The sequence below is a fragment of the Bison bison genome, unplaced genomic scaffold (assembly GCF_000754665.1).
Source record: "Bison bison bison isolate TAMUID 2011002044 unplaced genomic scaffold, Bison_UMD1.0 scf7180017845551, whole genome shotgun sequence".
NCBI classification, from domain to species: Eukaryota; Metazoa; Chordata; class Mammalia; order Artiodactyla; family Bovidae; genus Bison; species Bison bison.
This window is the reverse complement of record NW_011476124.1, coordinates 55032-75135: the sequence shown is the minus strand read 5'-3', so window position 1 is coordinate 75135 and position 20104 is coordinate 55032. Positions and strand designations below refer to the sequence as shown.

Sequence of the window (20104 nt, the reverse complement as noted above, 5' to 3'; positions counted from 1 at the left end):
TTCCTTGCCCGGCCAGTGTCCGCGTACAGCTCAGCTGCGGAATGGTCCCCCTGGTTCCTTGGGGTCCAGGCCCGTCTGTGGGGGGGCGGTCGCCGTCTGTCCCGCTGCCTGAGACCGCAGTCGTGGAGGCCGCTGGAGAGGCCCCGGCGGAGCGCGGTAGCCTTTGAGGGGGGCGGCAGGAGGGCACCGGCCCCCCGACTCCTGGCAGAGGTGGGGGCAAGCCGAGAAGGCGCAGTGGCCCGCGGCCAATCACCTGGGACGGACGTCTGCCTGCCTCCCCCAGATACGGGCAGAGTTGTGGGTTGGGGAAGGGTTTGGCTCTTGGACCTCAGTTCCAAACCTCTGCCCATCAGAGAGCCGGCGGTCACCATGGCAATGAGGGAGCTGGTGGAGGCGGAATGTGGGGGTGCTAACCCACTCATGAAGCTGGCCGGGCACTTCACCCAGGACAAGGCCCTTCGACAGGAGGGCTTGAGGCCCGGCCCCTGGCCTCCAGGAGCCCCAGCCTCGGAAGCGGTGAGTGCTTTTGAGGTGGAAACCTGGGATGGAGGGTCCAGATGCACGCTTTGGGATAACTGCTTGCTTTATTGTGTTTCAAATAATAGCAGTTACTGATGAGTCAGCTTTACTGTATTAGGCATTGAACGACTTTGTATAGAGGAAGGCAACCATTTTGTGGATGAAGAAACTGAGGCTCAGAGAAGTTTTGTCACTTGCCCAAGGTCATATGAATGGAAGAGCTGGAATTTTTACCCAGGGCTGAGTTAGGGTCTGTGGTCTTCACTACTTTACCATATCATCTCTCTTTTGTCTTAGGTCTCTAAGCCTTTGGGGGTAGCTTCTGAAGATGAGGTAAATATACCAGTCTCTCCTGTCTCATTTTTTGTTTGCTCATACTTTAAACTTGGCTCACTCTTTTTTCAGTCTGCAGGCTTCCCTGATCCAATGAGAGTTGCCTCAGCTTTCTTGTTTGTTTTTTTTTTTAACTTATGTATTTTTTAATTGAAGGATAATTGCTTTACAGAATTTTGTCGCTTTAAGTATTCTTTGAGCGTTTCCAAATCTATGGGTTCTGGGTTTCCCTTTCCTTGTGTTTGACGTTTGTGTCCCTCATGGAATGGGCCCCTGTTTCTTGCTGGGTTCGCTTTACCATCTCTCTTCTGACAGTTGGTGGCTGAGTTCCTCCAGGACCAGAATGCACCTCTCGTGTCCCGTGCCCCTCAGACCTTCAAGATGGATGACCTCCTGGCCGAGATGCAGGAGATTGAACAGTCAAACTTCCGCCAGGCACCCCAGAGAGGTGGGTCCAGGGTCTGGTGTTAGGGAGGGGAATCACTGTTTTCTGGGCAGATGGAGACAAGGGGATTTTGTATTTGGAAGCCGCTGATATTGGGGAGCTGAGTTATAGAAGGAGACAAATAGAGTAGAGTGTTTTCGCATGTACTCAGGGCTTCCCTGGTGGCTCAGACAGTTAAGAATGTGCCTGCCAATGCAGGAGATGCGGGTTTGATTCCTGGATCTGGAAGATCCCCTGGAGGTGGAAATGGCAACCCACTCCAATATTCTTGCTTGGAGAATCCCATGGACAGAGGAGCCTGGCGGGCTACAGTCCACGGGGTTGCAAAGAGTCGGACATGACTTAGAGACTAAACAAGAGCAACAACAGGGTTCCTGAGGCCTGATGGAATGATGTGTATTTTCCTCAGTTCTCTCTCTCTCTCTCTCTCTGAAGCCCCTGGTGTGGCAGACTTGGCCTTGTCCGAGAACTGGGCTCAGGAGTTTCTCACAGCTGGAGATGCTGTGGATGTCACTCAGGAGTATAATGAGACTGACTGGTCCCAAGAGTTCATCTCTGAGGTTACAGGTGAGGCTTGTCATGGGAAAATCTAAAATGGTTCCTATGGGGCAGAGTTCTACACTGTTATCCTCATTCATGTTTTTTTTTTTTTTTTAAACCCTCATCTATATAGAGTGATTTCAGCTGCTTATGACCTTTCTGAACTCGACTGTCTTCTATAGGGCACTGAACCAGGTTTCTCTTAGATGGTAAAAGGGAATTGAAACTTATATTATGCAGAGGAGTAGGTTTGAACTGGTTAAGAGACTGGGAGGAGAGAGAGAACATGAGGAGTTAGGTTTTCTTCTTTGTTACCTGGAACTTTATTATTGTAGTTTGGTGGAGAGGATCCACAGATTGGATGGGTGGCAGTGTTGCCTAGGAAGAAAGAGCTGTTCACGGCATCCCTGGGGATTCTGGCATTAAGTCGTCCTGAGCAGGGTTGGAGCCTTGGAAAGTGGAATTGTGGAGTTCAAAGGCTTGAAGTGTACGGTCTTGGTGATGATAATAAAAATTAATAATATGAGCTAATGTTTACTTCGCCATGAGCTAGGCTTTGTTTCAGTGCTTTACATGCATTGTCCATTTAATCTCCCCGAAAACCCTTGAGGTTGTTACTGTTTGTATTCTTAGTACATAGATAAGAAAACTGAGGCTGAGGGATTAAGTAGTTTGCCCAGGGAATCATGGATTTGTACGTGGTGGAGTTGGAATTTGACTCTGGGTTCGAATGATTCCAGAGTTGGTGGGCTTAGCCATTATGCTGTACTGCCAGGCCTGCATCTTAAGCTCTTCAGGGTCCCAGCCTAACTTTCCATTTTTGAGTTGTCCAAGGTCATCACACCCCGTGGGACTGCTTCTTCTCCCCTCAGCCTGTCTGAGGACAGGCCTGAGCAAGGGCCTTCTCTTCAGCTTTGCTTTTCCTGATTGCTCTCAAAGTGAGCATCGTTAGGCTATTTCCACTTAAGAAATCAAGAATAACAAGAGAGATAAAGGGAGAAAGTCACAAAGATCCTGGCCTCTCAGGGTCCTCCTGTCCTCATAGTTACTGAATTTTCATGACACGATTAATGACCTAATGGGTACCTCCCGCCCCCAGTCATTTTTATTGTCCTAAAGATAGGCCTTCCTCTACACACAGGAGAAAACCCCCAAAATCTAACAACTAAAATAAAATAAAGCTGCTGGTCTCTTTTATCATGACTCCCTTTCCCTCTTTTAAATTGGAGTTTAAGGAAGAATAGTGAGTGTTCTTGGTTTCTGGGCACTTCATATTCTCAAAGCCAGTTGAGCTTCACAGTGACAAAAGGTAGATATTCTGCCCGCATTTTATAGACACGGAAATTGAGTTTTGAAAGGGTTAATATTTTGTCTGATTATCATTCAGTAACAGATGATATTCAAACTTATGTCTGACTCCAGGCTCCGTACTTAGAACCATTACACTATCATTGAGAATCTTCTTTGGAATTGCCTCAACTGGAAAATCTGAGCTTTAACCACAAAGTTCCCTCCACCAGACTAGTACTCACCTTTTTGTACAAATTTTAGCTTTAAGTGCTCTTATTTCAGAGATACTTCTGTTATAACTCACGAGCATCAGTCATTTTTGATAACTCAGGATGAGTTTTTAGTTATTATTGATGAGATTTTTGTATTACAATTACTCAAGTGCTTGGAGCCATTGAAATCTTCCTTACCCTGTAAATGAAGAGCTACTTTAGAAAAATGTATTGGACCTGTCTTATGTGTTAAATTCTCTTTGGGAGATCTCTCTCTTCCTCCTCTTGTTTCCTGGAGGCAAGGATGTGGAAAACTGGAAAGGAAAGTTGAGCTGTGTGGGATCTATCTTCGTATAAATGCTCTGTTGCAGTAATATATTGCTTTGTATGTAATGGCCCTTCAGGATTTATTGAATGAAAAAGTTGAGATCTGGCAGAAAGAACTAGAGGGAACTGACTTCTTAGTACAGTCCTTTGTGGTATCTGCAGAGATTTGGTTTCAGGACCCCTGTGGATGCTCAAGTCCTTTATATAAAATTGCATCATATTTGCATAGAACCTAACCTCCCATATGCTTTAAATCTCTGGATTAATTATTAATATCTAATACAGTGCCAGTGCTTTGTAAATAGTCGCCAGCATGGGACAAACTCATGTTTTGCTTTTTGGAACTTTTTGGAATTCCCCTGCCCCACCCCCTCTGAATATTTTCCATCTGTAATTGGTTGAATCCGTGGATGTGGAATCCCTGGACACTAACCTCATAGCATTTATGGCTGATATTTTCAGAGTAGTGACATAGCCTGTTTCTTTGTGGATAAGTAGACTTCAAGTTGAGAGAAGGTTATATTCTTTAAATCTTTAATATTTTTAAGTCTCCATTATAAGGATTCCAGAATTTAGTAAGAAACCATTTTTTCTTGTTTTAATGTTGTATTTGGAAATATAGTGCCTATGGAAGTTGCAAAAAACATGTACAGAAAGTTTCTGTGTGTCTTTACCTCTGTTTTCACCATTGGTCATATTTTGCATTTGTTCGTTATGTACAATATCAAAATCAGAAAATTGCCATGATCCATGTTTTGAACTGTGGTGTCGGAGAAGACTCTTGAGAGTCCCTTGGACTGCAAGGAGATCCAACCAGTCCATTCTGAAGGAACTCAGCCCTGGGATTTCTTTGGAAGGAATGATGCTAAAGCTGAAACTCCAGTACTTTGGCCACCTCATGAGAAGAGTTGACTCATTGGAAAAGACTCTGGTGCTGGGAGGGATTGGGGGCAAGAGGAGAAGGGGACAACAGAGGATGAGATGGCTGGATGGCATCACTGACTCGATGGACGTGAGTCTGAGTGAACTCTGGGAGTTGGTGATGGACAGGGAGGCCTGGCATGCTGCGATTCATGGGGTCGCAAAGAGTCGGACACGACTGAGCAACTGATCTGATCTGATGTATCTTATTAGATTTCACCAGTTTTACGTACTTTTATTTGTGTGTTTATAGTTTCATGTAGTTTTATCACATGCAGATTTGTGTAACTATCACTGCAATCAAGATTCAGAATTATTCCATTACCACGTGAAGCTCATTTTTGAGTCTGATGTATTTCCTGACGGAACTCCAACCCTCCCCCCTTATTTAGCAATCTTGTGGGCCAAATAACTATCCATCTTGTGATTGCTCAGCTCTAGAGAAGAGAAACATCTTTAAGGGGTTTTGAGTTTAGATTGCCTCAGGTAACATGGTGTGTGGGGTTTACATGACAGTCATGAGAGATAAACCTGCTCTTCATAGGAAGACCAGTGGCCAGAATTAGCAGATGGTGATTGGCGATAGATCTCCCCTTGATAGCAGCAGAAAGGCTGTGGAATAAAAGAAATAACAATCTCATTGTGATGTTTCCACTTTTGTATGGCTTTGCCTTGAGCCGACAGGAATGATGATAGTAGCTAATACTTGTTACTCTGTGCTTTACACTGGCATTATCCCATCTGGTCTTCACAAGAATCCTGGTGAGGTAGCTATTATTATCTCCATTTCACAGATAAGGACTTAGAAACTTAGGGGGTTGACTGATTCGTGGGGAGGGAGACTTGGGGCAGGAGACGCACAGTGAGTCAGTGATAGAGTTGGGATCCGCGTGCAGGTAGGCTGACCCTAGAACCTGCCTTCTTTCTTTTTTTTTATTTTTTAAATGTAATGAATTAATTTGGCTGTGTCAGGTCTTAGTTGCTGCACACAGGCTTCTCTCTGGTCATGTCAAGAGGGCTCCAGAGTGCGGGGTCTGTAGTTGTGGCATGTGGGCTTAGTTACTGCGCAGCGTGTGGGATCTTCGTTTCCCGAATCAGGGATCAAACCTGTGTCTCCCGAGTTGGAAGGCGGATTCTTAATGGACCACCAGGGAAGGCCCTAGAACCTGCCTCTAGACCACTGTGTTATTTAGCAGATGTGGAAACTTCCACAGATAGAGGTAGGAAATTCTGAGTTTTTGACTGTTGAGTTGGTGTTCATGTTTCTAGATGAGATGAACACACACTGAGAATTGAAGTGAGGTGGAGGCTCTGAGTCAGATGTCTGGTATCTAGGTTAGGTTGCTGGGTATCACTCTAGGATCTCCTGACTTTGGATAGTCCCTCCCACTCAGCAGGCCTTAGTTCCTTCAATCTCACAGGCAAGCACATGGATCTGGATTTCTATAAGATTTTCTCAAAAAGCATTGAAGGCCAGGTAGTATTTTTTTGATTATTTTATTTTACATCCTTTGTTGGAGTAGATTCCCAGTGCCAGAAAATCCTGAATCTCATGGCCAGTATGGTTAAATACCAAATTATGGCTCTTTGATGGTGATGCATCTCTGGGATTTTTTTTTTTTCCTAAACTACTTCTTGTCCATTGTAGAGTCTGGGTCATTTCGTACTTTTTCTGTCGCTTCTTGTCCTGTAAAGGAGGATTGCACAGAACTGGTGTTCTCTGTAATTCGAGGGGTATTTGTGGCCAGAATACGCTTTTTCGAAACATTCCAGCTGAAGGCATGACTGGAGGGTAAGGAGAAGGGACTGGTTATTTTTCAACAGAACAGGATAGGGGTATTAGGCATTTCCTTATTAGGTCTCCAGACTTGAGCCAACAGTCTAGCTGGGGCAAAGGAAAGAGAAAGGTTGCCTGTAAAAGCCAGTGAGGGAAATCAGGATATAAGTGTTAGGAGCTCTTGAAATTAAGAGACCAAGTCCATGATCAAAAAAGTTGTCAACTGTATCTTTCATTTTATTGCTAATAAGTCACTCATTATTTATGATTAGGTGATACCTGTGTCTTGATTTTTTTTTTTTCTTTTTCAGATTTTGGCATTGTTTTCTCAGATGTTGAGATTAGCTTGTTGAAATTATTCAGACAGAGTGTCAGTTCAATGGAATAGAAAGTTCTGTTATAAATCAATACTGAGAAGGTCAACTTGCCTCCTTAGTGTTAAAAGTGGTGACAGAGCTTCAAAAGACAGGATGACCATGTGTAAGGGCAAGAGGGCTGAGCAGGAAGGAAAGAAGACCACAAGCCCATCCTTCACTTCGTGTACTAATTCCTTAGGGCCCCTTTAAATCCTTTAATTTGTCTCTCTTTTTATTTCTGGCCTCAGAATAGAAAAGAGCAAAGTCCTGCAGGTTGAGAAAAGTTCAGCAGCCTCATTTGTTATGTTTATTCTGAGATTGCCTTGGTGCAACCTTTGTCACGAGAGCTTCTAAGACAATTTCTGGAATTAGACTGAAAAACATAGCTCTCAAAACCAGTCAGACGTGACAGAAGTCAGAATAGTGTTTATCCCGGGGTGGGGTGGTGGTGGGGGCCTGCGAGAACCCGCGAGGGAACAGGAGACAGTCCATGCCGTCCATGAACACACATCTGGAGTGTGTTCATAGGTAGAAATTAATGAAGCAGCACACCTAAGTCTGGCCCACTCTACGTACTTTCGTGTTTGTATGTTACATCTCAAAAAAAAAAAGACCCAGTGGGCAGAGTGGGCCCATACATCTCTAGGTCTGGCTCAGCATTCTGCTCCTCAGATTCTCTTGGTGGTACATTATGTTAGGATGAAATACGAGCCTCCTGTGCCCTGGAGGGCGTGAACTGTATAGACAGGACAGACAGAGGCTTGATTAAGGAGTGGGAGCGCTCATGTCTCCCTGGTCACTGAGGTCCCCGCATCACCTCTGAGGAAGCTAGAGGCCCGGTGCCTGCTGTCTTAGTGAGCACTCTTGTATTTCAAACAAAAAGTGTTTGGTCCATACCCCTCTTCTGAGCCGCCTCATTTGGTCTCCTGTCCCCAGCTCAGTACACTTGTCCCGCAGGCCCCTGGGGAGTAGGTTGGATATTGAAAACTTGGTAGTGTTTTCTTTTGACCAGGGGTGTCTGTGGGATTCTGCCTTGACTTGGTTCATGTTCTCCCCTCCCTACTCCCTTGCTGACTGCCCACCTCTCTGCTCCTTGCAGACCCTTTGTCTGTGTCTCCGGCCCGCTGGGCTGAGGAGTACCTGGAGCAGTCAGAGGAGAAGCTGTGGCTGGGAGAGCCGGAGGGAACGGCTGCCGCTGATCGCTGGTGAGTCCAGCCTCTTCTCTCTGGATGGGCCCCGTGGAACCAGCACTGGACAGTCCCCTCCCTCAACCCCCTGTCTGCTCCTGTGCCCCCCAAGCTCCTCCATCTACATCCTCAAACCTACTTGCAGCCCCTTCATTACCTACTCTAAGGCTTCCACTTGTACAATTACCCCAGTTTATTTATGTTTCAAATGTAACTGAATCAAGAACCCTAACTATTGTACCAAGAATTCGTAGCTTTATCTGACACACCTGTTTCCCTTTAATTTGGAGCCTGCTACTATCTGTTCCTTCTCTCTGTCCCAAAGATGGTTTGGGGAAGAGAGAGGTAGAAGCACGTAGCTAGTGCTCTGCCCCTCCTGCCCAGAGGTCCTTCTGTAATGTAAAGTGGAATTTGTGGGAGTGTGGACACCCTCTCTCTTCCCCGATGAGAACTCTACTGCAGGCGAGGAGTGGGGAACAGTGAGGGCAAGGTAGTGGCAGACCCACGTGTACAGTTAGCACATCCTCGCCTGTTCCAGGTATGATGAATACCAGCCTGAGGAGGACCTGCAGCACACAGCCAGTGACTTTGTGGCCAAGGTGGATGACCCCAAGCTGGCTAACTCTGAGGTGAGCTGCATCTCACCACTGCTGCTTCATCTGAGAAGTCAGGGGAACCCTTCCCTTACCCCCGTTTAGTTTAAAGAGAAAGAGCTGGGACCCGGGGTCCACTCCTTCCTCTCTGGGGCGCAGAGGCTTAGGGCCCTGCCTCTTCCCCCAGTCTTGTTGCCCGCACTTCCTTGCCTGCTAACCCTCTGTCTTTTCTGTGTCTTCTCCTATCTTTAGAGCCAGAGATCCCCCTCTCTTTGCTCTCCGCTTTTTCCAGGGTCCTTAGCATACCTTGTCTGAAGCTAGAGGTGGTCCTCAGGGGGAGGGGTCAGTGCAGGCTCCTCTGGGCATGGTCGAGAGGGCACACCTGCAAGTCCTCTCCCAAGTGGCCCGTGTATGTCTCTGTGCCCCAGTTCCTGAAATTCGTGCGGCAGATTGGCGAGGGGCAGGTGTCCCTGGAGTCCGGCGCAGGGTCAGGCCGAGCTCAGGCAGAGCAGTGGGCGGCAGAGTTTATTCAGCAGCAGGTAGGCTCCTGTCACCTCCCAGCCCCACCCCAGAGCTGCTGGTGCCCCCGGCCGTGGGCTCAGGGGTCCCAGAGGGTGAAGGGAACCTATTGCCAGCTTGTTTGGTAGCATCCAGGTCCTGAGTGGGCGGGAAAGAGATTCTGAGAATGTTCTTCTCAGAAGTGCCCAGGTTGGTGGTATCTAATGGGTGTTCACTGGGCATTTAGTGGGTGGTGGTGCTATGACCAGCCTGCTTTGTTACAGGGTACGTCAGAGGCCTGGGTTGACCAGTTCACAAGACCAGTAAACACGTCTGCCCTCGATATGGAGTTTGAACGAGCCAAGTCGGCCATAGAGGTGAGAACAGCTGGCGAAGTGTGACCAAGCCAGGAGGAAATGCTCCTCTGGAGAGAGTGGGTGTCCCAGCATCAGAGATGATGGAGAAGGCAATGGCACCCCACTCCAGTACTTTTGCCTGGAAAATCCCATGGACGGAGGAGCCTGGTAGGCTGCAGTCCATGGGGTCGCTAGAGTCGGACACGACTGAGCGACTTCACTTTCACTTTTCACTTTCATGCATTGGAGAAGGAAATGGCAACCCACTCCAGTGTTCTTGCCTGGAGAATCCCAGGGACGGGGAAGCCTGGTGGGCTGCCGTCTATGGGGTCGCACAGAGTTGGACACGACTGAAGTGACTTAGCAGCAGCAGCAGTAGCAGTATTTCATAACATTCTGGATCATCTGTGTCAGAATTACTTGGGATGGGGTGTGAGTGTGAGTGATAGTCACTCAGTCGTGTCTGACTCTTTTCGACTACATGGAATGTAGCCTGCCATGCTTCTTTGTCCATGGAGTTCTTCAGGCAGGAATATTGGAGTGGGTTGCCATTTCCTTCGCCATGGGATGGTGTGGGTGCCTGTCGAAAACAGCAGTTCCTGGGCCTCCCAGCCCACTGAGTCAGGATCTGGGAACAGCATCTGGGAAGAGCAGCAAAGGAAAGCTTTCCGGTGATCTGAGACACGTGGGGAAGGAAGAGCTACTGCACTGAGAGCGGGCCGGGGCCGTCACAATGGACCTTCTTCCCTATCTGCCCTCCCTCCCTTACAGTCTGATGTCGATTTCTGGGACAAGTTGCAGGCAGAGTTGGAGGAGATGGCAAAGCGTGACGCTGAGGCCCACCCCTGGCTCTCTGACCATGACGACCTCACATCCGCTTCCTATGACAAGGTGAGAAGTGGCTGTTTTCACGTTGCAGGGTTTCCTTCTTTTATTGTCTCTCCTTTACTCCTGAATTTGAAGGGTACCCACATTTAAATAATCATTTTCTTGAGCCCCCTTCCATGAAAAGGAAGCCTGGATTACTCCCAGTGTGCTAAGTCACTTCAGTGGTGTCCAACTCTTTGTGGCCCCATGGACTATAGCCCACCAGGCACCTCTGTCCATGGGATTCTCCAGGCAAGAATACTGGAGTGGGTAGCCATTCCCTTCTCCAGGGGATCTTCCCGACTCAGGGATCGAGCCTGTGTCTTTTAAATCTCCTGCATTGGCAGGGGGATTCTTTACCATTAGGGTCACTCCGTGTTCTTCTCCAATCATTGAAAGTATTCTTTATTCTTGGGATATAAAAGTTAATAACAGTAATAAGTGACATAGTACCTGAAATAGAGGTTTGTACATGATGCGTTAAGAGCACAGAAGAAGGAGCTCTGCTTTGAGGTTGGTTGAAAGCATTTTAAGAACATTGATAGCTCCTTTGGTAGAAAATGTTAGGAAGTAGGCCATCTCTGCCCTCTAACGTAGTATCTATTTACTTATTGTTTTAAAAATTAATTTATTCTTTTGGCCATGCTGCAGGGCATGTGGGATCTTATTCCCCGACCAGGTGGTCCCCTGCACTGGAAGGCGGACTCTCAACCTCTGGACTGCCAGGGAAGTCCCTGTTTTTAGATTCTTGAACCCTGTTTTGACATCATTGATACCTCGGGTGGGATATTGCAAAATTAGGATTAGAAGCATTTGAATTAATGTTCCACAAAAATATGCTAAACTTTGTTATCACATATGAACAATCTGGATTTTATTTGCCTTTTGCTGTTATTGAATTATATGTCAGTAGTAGCGTTTTTTTTTTTTTTTTCTTCTTTCAGATGTGGTTCTGACTCTGTCAAGTAAATTCTTGGGTCTGTGAATGTAAATTTTTTTATTTATGGTCCTTAAATTGCAAGACTGCAGCCATACCTTGAGCAGCTATTGTAGACTGTTAAAATGAAGGAGAAAATTCTGTGATGGGATACACTGTACTTAGTAGTGATCCTGTTTTTGCAGTATGATCCTATGAAAGTTTGAGCAGACCAGACAGTGGATCAGGCCTAATGATTAGACTTTTTAGGCTGCAACAGTGATCCCAAGCTTATCCTGCATCTGTAGGTTGTTATGGGCTTCCCTGGTGGCTCAGACAGTAAAGAATCTGCCTGGAATGCAGAACCAGGCTCGATCCCTGAGTAGGAAAGATCCCTGGAGAAGGGAATGGCTGCCCACTCCAATATTCTTGTCCATGGGAGAATCCCATGGACAGAGGAGCCTGGCGGGCTACAGTCCATGGGGTCACACAGAGTCGGACATAACTTAGTGACTGAGAAACAACAACATCCCAAGTCCATCTCCCGTATGTCGTGTTTCTTAAATTTCCATTGTAATTATTTAATTTTTATCTGTCACAAATAATTTGCATCTGATGGCTTATAGTGGTTTAGAACTTTGCTGGCAGGATTTAAGCATTTCTGGTTCTTGATCTCTTTCACAATTATAATGAAGAAGGGCCTCATCTATGTTCTTATTTCGTAGTTTTATTCTGGTTTGTCCTTAACTGTATTCAGAAAGGGCCTTGCTCTGTGTCTTGTATCTTGTTTTCATTCTGGTGTGTTGTTTTGTGCTGGTGACCCCTGCTCTCCTCAAAGGAGCGTTTTGTTTTGTCACAGTCACATGCTTACTAGGAATCCAGTTTACCTAACACCTCTGTGCTGCGTGGACGGCCCTGGGACAGAACTCAGCACAATAGCATCCTAACCCCTCAAATGAGAACACCTCCACTAGAACAGGACGTGACTCTGAAGCCTTTTCTGCCCGCAGGATTTTGGAGTTTAGCTTTCATTTACTATCAGATACAGATTAATACTAATAACTTTTAAGAATGAAACTGGAGAATAAATTAAGTTTTTCAAAGTGCTTGAATACTATCCTGTCAGTACGCACAGGACTCTGCGAGCTGGGTGAGAGTTGCAATTGAATAGCAGAGCCTCAAATCACATTTCCTTTATATATTATCTCACTATTGCAAGATAACAAGAAATGCCCTTTGAATAGCTAAAGAGAGCTTATCTCATACCCTAAGCAGATCCTGTTAAGAAATGTGCTCTGTCCAGTGCTGAGGAGTCAAGGATGTGGAAATATCAGCTGATAAAGACTTCCTAAAAATAAAGTTTAATTGCAGTGTAGATCAGAGTTTGCCAGGCTTTCCAGCTGCTGGGAGCAGGGTAGCAGCGTGGGCTGACTTCACTGTGGTTGCGGACAGTCTCCTTCATGACATGAAGTGTTTGCCAGCATTTCTCCGATCCCTTTGTGGAGGCCCTCCACTTCCTCTCCACCTCTTGCCTGTCTTGGTTGTCATCTCTCATTCCCACTGCTCCATAGCAGCTCCCTCTGGGATTCCACCTTCTGAGACCGGGTCTCACCTGGCTCCTCTTCCTTGTAGGGGTACCACTTTGAGGAAGAGAACCCCCTGCGGGACCACCCCCAGCCTTTTGAGGAGGGGCTGCGGCGGCTCCAGGAGGGGGACCTGCCCAACGCCGTGCTGCTCTTTGAGGCAGCTGTGCAGCAGGACCCCAAGCACATGGAAGTGAGTGGCTCCTCCTTCTGACCTGATTAGAGAGGGCTCCGCCAGTCTTGAGGGAGGCCCTGAAGTGGGTAGTGCACAAGGGTTAGGGTCTGGGTGGGGGCCTGGGAGTGAGATGGTGAGTCTTTGGGGAGCCAGAGGAAGGGATGATGACTACACGGGTGATGAAATCTGGCACCTTCTCTCTAGGCTTGGCAGTATCTGGGGACCACCCAGGCAGAGAACGAGCAAGAACTTTTAGCCATCAGTGCGCTGCGAAAGTGAGTACTCTGAAGAGGGGGCACGGGTCGGGGAGGGGTGAGGTGGTCTTGGAGCTCTGCAAACAGCGTTTAGAAAGACATGTCCTAGTCTTCTCTCTGGCCACTAACAAGTGTTTTCTCATGATGAAACACTAAGGTTTGGAGTGAACTTGGGAATAACTGTCTCCATACCCTGGCTGATTCCTCAGCTGCTGAAATGTCCCCTTTCTCAGATCTGTGACTTTATTAATGACCCACCAGTAGGGGATTCCTCTGTATCTGGATGGAGGGAGTTGGCAGGTAACTCTCGGCTTGGATTGCAGGGTGCTGCTGCTGAGACCAGCCCTGTCCGTCTTGGTCCAAACAGGTGCCTGGAGCTAAAGCCAGACAACCGGACGGCCCTGATGGCACTGGCTGTGAGCTTCACAAATGAGTCCCTGCAGCGGCAGGCCTGTGAGACCCTGCGAGACTGGCTACGCTACACGCCGGCCTATGCCCACCTGGTGGCACCCGGGGAAGAGGGGGCCGGTGGGGTGGGCCTGGGCTCCAGCAAGCGCATCCTGGGGTCCCTATTGTCTGAGTGAGTCAGGGGCTCCTGGGGTGGCAGGTGGTGACCAGGGAGAGGGAGGACCTGAACAGTGGAAGTTGGGGTAGATTGCCGCTCAGTTCTGGAGGGTTGGGAGACTCAGGGTTGGAAGGAAGGAAGGGTGCAGGTGGACAGATGCATCGTGGGTTAGTGAAGGGAGTACTGGGAATATAGACGTATCCATCCACCTGCCTTTCTGCATCTTTGTCTTCCTCACCCAGCTCCCTATTTCTTGAAGTAAAAGAGCTCTTCCTGGCGGCTGTGCGCCTGGACCCGACATCCATCGACCCTGACGTGCAGTGTGGCCTGGGGGTGCTTTTCAACCTGAGTGGGGAGTATGACAAGGCGGTGGACTGCTTCACCGCTGCACTCAGCGTCCGCCCCGACGTGAGCATCTGGGGAGGAGGGGAGAGAGGCCCTGACTCCGTGTCCCGGGGAGAAGTCATTTGATGGGACCTTCAGTGTCACGGGGTGTTTCCTTCCAGTTCTGCGTCCTGGTTTCCTTGGGAGGATTGGGAGGGGAAGGGCGGGAGTCCAAGCTCATCTGGGCTTAGGGGAGTCTGCAAGGGTGAGTGGTAATGTCGTGACTTGTGGAGACAGGAATGGGATCGTAACATGCTAGAGAAATAGAGTGGAGAGATGGGGCAGAGTTGGATGTGAGCCTGGCTGGTGTTTCTAACCCTTGGCCATCCCTGTCTTAGGACTATTTGCTGTGGAATAAGCTAGGGGCCACCCTGGCTAATGGAAACCAGAGTGAAGAAGCAGTAGCTGCGTACCGCCGGGCCCTTGAGCTCCAGCCTGGCTATATCCGGTCTCGCTACAACCTGGGCATAAGCTGTATCAACCTTGGGGCCCACCGGTAAGAGTGTCTGCTGAGGAGGGAATGAATGAACGAGTGAACGAACAAATGAATGAATGAATGAGTGACTGAGTAAATGAATGAATGAGTGAACAAGTGAATGAATGAATGAATGAACTCCTCCCTGCCATGGGCCCTGGCTCCTCCTCTGATCTGTTACTTGACCACCAGGCCCAGCTGCTTTCTCCCCTCGCCCACTGACTTGCCTCCTTCCCTGGGTGTCCTCTCACCAGCTCTCATGCTTCTGCCCTGCAGGGAGGCTGTGGAGCACTTTCTGGAGGCCCTGAACATGCAGAGGAAGAGTCGGGGCCCTCGGGGTGAAGGGGGCGCCATGTCAGAGAATATCTGGAGCACCCTGCGTCTGGCCTTGTCCATGTTAGGCCAGAGTGATGCCTACGGGGCAGCCGATGCCCGGGACCTGCCCACCCTCCTGGCGATGTTCGGCCTGCCCCAGTGACAGTGGGATGAGCTGCCCTGCGAGTGTCTGCTTGGAGGGGTCCCTGTGCTGGACATGATTCCCTCTCCCCAAATGGGCCTACCAAGGGGGCGGGCTGATGACCACAAGCAGTACCGCCTCTCAGGGGCCACCTCCGAGTAGGGGTGGGTAGTCTGCATTCTAGTTCCTGCATAATTGTAGGAAAAGGAGCCGTGTCATCGGAGCCCTTGGTAATTCAAGGGCTGTCCGTCCAGCTCCCTATCTGCTCATCATGCCCTTTCTTGGTGCTGCTTTTTGGTTAGGACCCAAAGATAGAGGGTAACTGTTGTCATCAGCTGCCGTTTCTGATGGGTCTGCCACATTTGTAACATCTGTCCTTCCCCGACCTTTCCCAGGAATTGATAATCACGCAGCCTCCTCAGGCAGTGGTGTGGGGCAGGTCCTACCGAGCACCTCTGTGATGACCGTGTCTAGGGTGGCATGTGAGATTGAAGTGTTGATTTGGCTCAGTGGAGCCGGGTTTTTAGGGGTACTTGTGGTTCTGTCATCCTTGGACCTCCCCTGGCTGCAGCTTGGGTTTCCTGGTTGCTGCTGCACACAGTGATGGGCATCATTGCGGGAGGGGTCTTCAGGGGCTACCGGGGTCAGTTGCTGCAGAGTGTTTGGGTGGGGGGAGTGGGGAGGAAGGCTTGTTGTGGACTGAGCCTCAAAGGAACAAGATGGGCTCAGGTCCAGGGCTCTGGTCTGGGGCCTGTGGAGGGAGTACAGAGCAGGGACGAGGACTGTCCCTAGTGCGGCCATCCCCCTCCGCTTAGAACGACCTGCGAGTTCTTCTGGAAAGCCGGTTCAGAAATTGCCACCATGCCAGATCCCCAACAAAGAGGGGGTTCAGCTTTACCTTGAGCCTCTGCCTTCCTTCTTCCCCCTCACCACCTCCACAGGGGGAGGGTGAGCATGGGTTCTGCCAAGAGACACACTCACCCCCAAAATGCCTGAGGTGGCCACGAAGCCGCTTGCCTTGTCTTCAGTAGCTAATGACCAGAGAGATTTTGTTTTTAAACTACCATGCTCCCAAGGTTCCATCCTGAAATTTATTTTTCTTTGTATGAATATGTGTAAATGATTTAAAAAATAAAGCTGTAAAATATTTGTATGAAGAATAAATGAAACTGACATGGCTTTGAGTCCTGCTATTGGGTGTGCATTTGGTGTGCTGGGAAGGGAGTTGCTGTTTGGAAGTTCGTGTTCAACAGTTTTTCTCTCTTTATCTTTCAAATTCTCAGTGGAAAATCGATTACCCAGCATCTACCCAGTAATTATTCAGCACCTAGTACACGGGAGGTACACGAATGAGATGGTCAGGGTCCCTGTGTTCGTGGTGCTGATGGTTTAGCAGGAGAGTCAGGTGTTTAGCAATTTTTTACTTGTGTTACTTCAATACAGAAAAATATGGGGTACAATATAATTGCTTGGTATTTTTTATTACAAATTATCACATGGAAAGACTTCAGTAGTCTTTTTCAATACTTAGGGCATTGAGATGCCAGCATTTCAATGCTGGCTCTGCTGGGTTTTATCAGAAACTAGAGACATATCAAGATGGGTCTCTATCCTAGGGAAAAATTTTAAAATATGCATATTTATATTTGGAGGTAAATGTCTACGGCCATGTTAGAATTTGAAATGTCTAAAAGAGAACTGGTTCAGTAATCCAGACAGCGAAATATTATTTAGCTATTTAGTTATATTTAGGGAACAATATCCAATGACAAAGCTAACAATATAATGAGAAAAGGTTAGCAAACATTTTACAAGTTATCTCAAGAAGAAAATGCATTGAAAAGAAGAAATTCCCAGTATGTTAAATGTGTCAAGATTGTGAGCAACTTTTGCCCTGCTTTGTCATACTTCTCTGTAATTTACAAATTTCTTTAGTGCGTGTGTAATACTGTTATAGAAAAAAAAAAAAAAAAGAACATTATGGGGAGGAGAGCATCTGTTGCTGGCACCTGGGTCTCTGAAGGGCAGTGGTGCAGGGCCCACAGTCCTGGGAGTGGGCTGGGCAGGCTGATGCAGAAGTTTGTGGTGTGGAGATAAGGAGAAATGTCTGGCAGAGTAAATAGCCTAGGAGTTGAGTTGACTTCTGGTTTAAGTAAAATCTCCAGGTTGATCTGCTCTGCCTTGTGTTTGGCAGCATGAAGATGTCCAAGTGGATGCTTTTATCATCAGGGCCAGATGACTGAGGCCATGTCAAATTCAGCCAGTATTTATTGAGCCCCCATCATGAACCAGATGCTTTTGGGTACCAGAGATGCAATTCACAAGGCAGACAAGGTTCCTGCTCTCATGGCTAATGTACTAGTTGAAGGAGCAACAGAATAAACAAGTAAATAAAACCTCAGGGACCTCTCTGGTGGTTCAGTGGCTAAGACTCTATGCTTCCAGTGCAGGGGTCTTGGGTTTGGTCCTTGGTCAATGAACTAGATCCCACAGGCTGCAACTAAAGATTTCTCATGCTGCAGCTAAGACCCAGGGCAGCCTAATACAATGCGCAAATAAAAAGAAAACCTCAGTCAATGTGTTTTGAAGAAATAAAATCGCACATTGCACTAGAGAGTACAGTGGAGGGTTTGTGGGGGCAACGTTAGATAGTGTGGTCAGAAAAGGCCTTTGTCGTGAGGTGGTCTGAGTGGGAGGAGCCAGCAGTGGTGGGTGCGGGAGGAGCCAGTGATATGAGGGGTTCTGGTGGGAGCCTGGTCGAGGTCTCAGGGGGAATGACAAAGTCTCTGATCTGAGGCTAGAAGAGCCCATGCAGTCCAAGGGGAAGGAGCTGGAGTGCAGGGAGAGGAGGAGTAGCAGACAGGGTGGAGGTGGTCAGGAGCGTGATAGCTGGGCTCTTTTTAATTATGGTGGAGAATTTCAATTTTATTCTAAATTCCACAAGAAAACACTAGAGAGTTTTAAGCAGAAAAGTGACATGGTATGATTTAGTTTTAAAATCTGGGAGCTTCCATGGTGGCTCAGTGGTAAAGAACCCGCTTGCCAATGCAGGGGACACAGGTTTGGTCCCTAATCTGAGAAGATGCCACATGCTGCAGAGCAATTAAGTCCTTGCACCACATCTGTTGAGCCGGTGCTCTAGAGCCCAGGAGTGGCAATTACTGAGTCCACGTGCAGCAACTACTGAAGGCTGCGTGCCCTAGAGCCCATGCTCCCCAATAAGAGAAGCCACTGCAATGAGAAGCCCGAGCAACAGTTAGAAAGTAGCTCCTGCTCACCACAACTAGAGAAACCCCGTGCCGCAAGGAAGACCCAACACAACCAAAAATAGTAAATAAAAAAGACAGCTCTGGTTGCAGGGTCTAGGCTGGAGATGGTGTGAGGATAGGGATGGGTGGCAGAGAGATACAGGAAATGGGACGGATTTTGTAGGTACAGCTGTTAGAACTTGCTGCTGGATTGGATTAGAGGGTGAGGGCAGGAAGTGAAGGCTGACTCCTTGGTTTTTGGCCTCAACAACTGCAGGAATGGTGTTGCCCTCAACAGAGAAAGGGGAAACTGGGTGGAGCAGGTTTGGGAAGGAAAATAGTAGGTTCTATACGAAACACGTGAGATGGGAGGCAGAGATCTCTCCAAGTATAGACATCAAGTATCGATAGATGAATTGTATATGTAAGTCTCGGAAAAAGTCAGGGCTTGGTATATAAATTTGAGAGTCTTATTTATATAGATGGTGTTTAAAGCCCCAAGACTGGATATATTTGCCTAAAAAATTCATCTAATTTCTCCCTCCCTACTGGCTCTTTTAGGCTTTCCTGGTGGCTCAGTGGTAAAGAATCACCTGCCAATGCAGGAGATGTGGGTTCAATCCCTAGTCCAGGAAGACCCTCTGGAGAAGGAAGTGGTGACCCACTCCAGTATTCTTACCTGGGAAATCCCATGGACAGAGAAGCCTTGAGGGCTAAAGTCCATGGGGTTGCAAAAGAATCAGACACGACTGAGCAACTGAACAACAACTGGCTCTTTCATTTCATTAAATAAGCATGCACAATTATTTCTCATGCTAAATGGGACAGAAGTCGAACCGATCCCCGGATCAATCAGCCAAACAAAATAATCTTTTCTCAGCCTTGAATACCCCCACCCCTAGCCTGGCCCCTATCTCAAGAAGCCAAGCTCCTTCAGGATCCATGCTGAATCTGATGGAGCAGGGTTTGCCTTGACCATCAAAGGTGTTGCAGAGGACACTGACAGATGACGAGTCGCTCCCTGGTGACTGGGGGTGTTGCATGCTTGTTGGCCCTGCTTTCATTTACATGGGCTAGGAGGAAGGGGGAGAGTATTGGAACAGAGCTCGTCCATGGCCAACTGATAAGAGACTCAGAAGAGAACTTCACAAACCACACACAGGATTCTCAAGAAAATGTCAATAGAGCACAAAAGGACTTCTTCGGACTAAAAAACATTATTATTATTTTTTTAAATTATTGAGGTATAGTTGATTTACAACGTTGCCTTAGTTTCTGCTGTACAGCAAAGGGAATCATTTATACATATATGTATATGCATTCTTTTCTTTTCCCGTGCAGGTCATTACAGATTATTGAGTAGAGTTCCCTGTGCTATACAGTTGTTTAGTTGCTCAGTCATGTCTGACTCTTTTGCAACCCCATGGACTGTATCCTGCCAGGCTCCTCTGTCCATGGGATTCTCCAGGCAAGAATACTGGAGTGGGTTGCCATTTCCTTCTCCAGGGGATCTTCCTGACCTAGGGCTTGCACTCATGTTTCCTACATTGGTAGGCAGATCATTAACCACTGAGCCACCAGGGGACCCCAAATACAGTAGGTGCTTATTACTTAACTATTTTGTATATGGTAGTGTGTACATGAAGATCATGGCATCTGGTCCCATCACTTCATGGGAAATAGATGGGGAAACAGTGGAAATAGTGTCAGACTTTATTTTTCTGGGCTCCAAAATCACTGCAGATGGTGACTGCAGCCATGAAATTAAAAGACGCTTACTCCTTGGAAGAAAGTTATGACCAACCTAGATAGCATATTCAAAAGCA

General features: G+C 47.7%; 1 protein-coding gene across 4 annotated transcripts in view; it reads left to right on the top strand.

The window, feature by feature from the left end:
* The window catches only part of PEX5 (peroxisomal biogenesis factor 5), a 17634-nt gene extending 1420 nt beyond the window's left edge, over positions 1 to 16214 (top strand). For 3 of the 4 annotated variants that reach the window (XM_010835575.1, XM_010835567.1, XM_010835583.1), the window contains exons 2-16: positions 354 to 516; positions 817 to 852; positions 1168 to 1300; positions 1733 to 1864; positions 7820 to 7925; positions 8446 to 8536; positions 8929 to 9039; positions 9283 to 9375; positions 10126 to 10245; positions 12770 to 12913; positions 13100 to 13170; positions 13517 to 13729; positions 13957 to 14122; positions 14437 to 14594; positions 14850 to 16214. In XM_010835575.1, the coding sequence (XP_010833877.1) occupies positions 370 to 516; positions 817 to 852; positions 1168 to 1300; positions 1733 to 1864; positions 7820 to 7925; positions 8446 to 8536; positions 8929 to 9039; positions 9283 to 9375; positions 10126 to 10245; positions 12770 to 12913; positions 13100 to 13170; positions 13517 to 13729; positions 13957 to 14122; positions 14437 to 14594; positions 14850 to 15051 (1923 nt within the window). In that variant the 5' untranslated portion in view covers positions 354 to 369 and the 3' untranslated portion in view covers positions 15052 to 16214. The remainder of the gene's footprint in view (positions 1 to 353; positions 517 to 816; positions 853 to 1167; positions 1301 to 1732; positions 1865 to 7819; positions 7926 to 8445; positions 8537 to 8928; positions 9040 to 9282; positions 9376 to 10125; positions 10246 to 12769; positions 12914 to 13099; positions 13171 to 13516; positions 13730 to 13956; positions 14123 to 14436; positions 14595 to 14849) is intronic. The other variant, XM_010835587.1, reaches the window with a different exon arrangement.
* The last annotated feature ends 3890 nt before the right edge of the window (positions 16215 to 20104 follow it).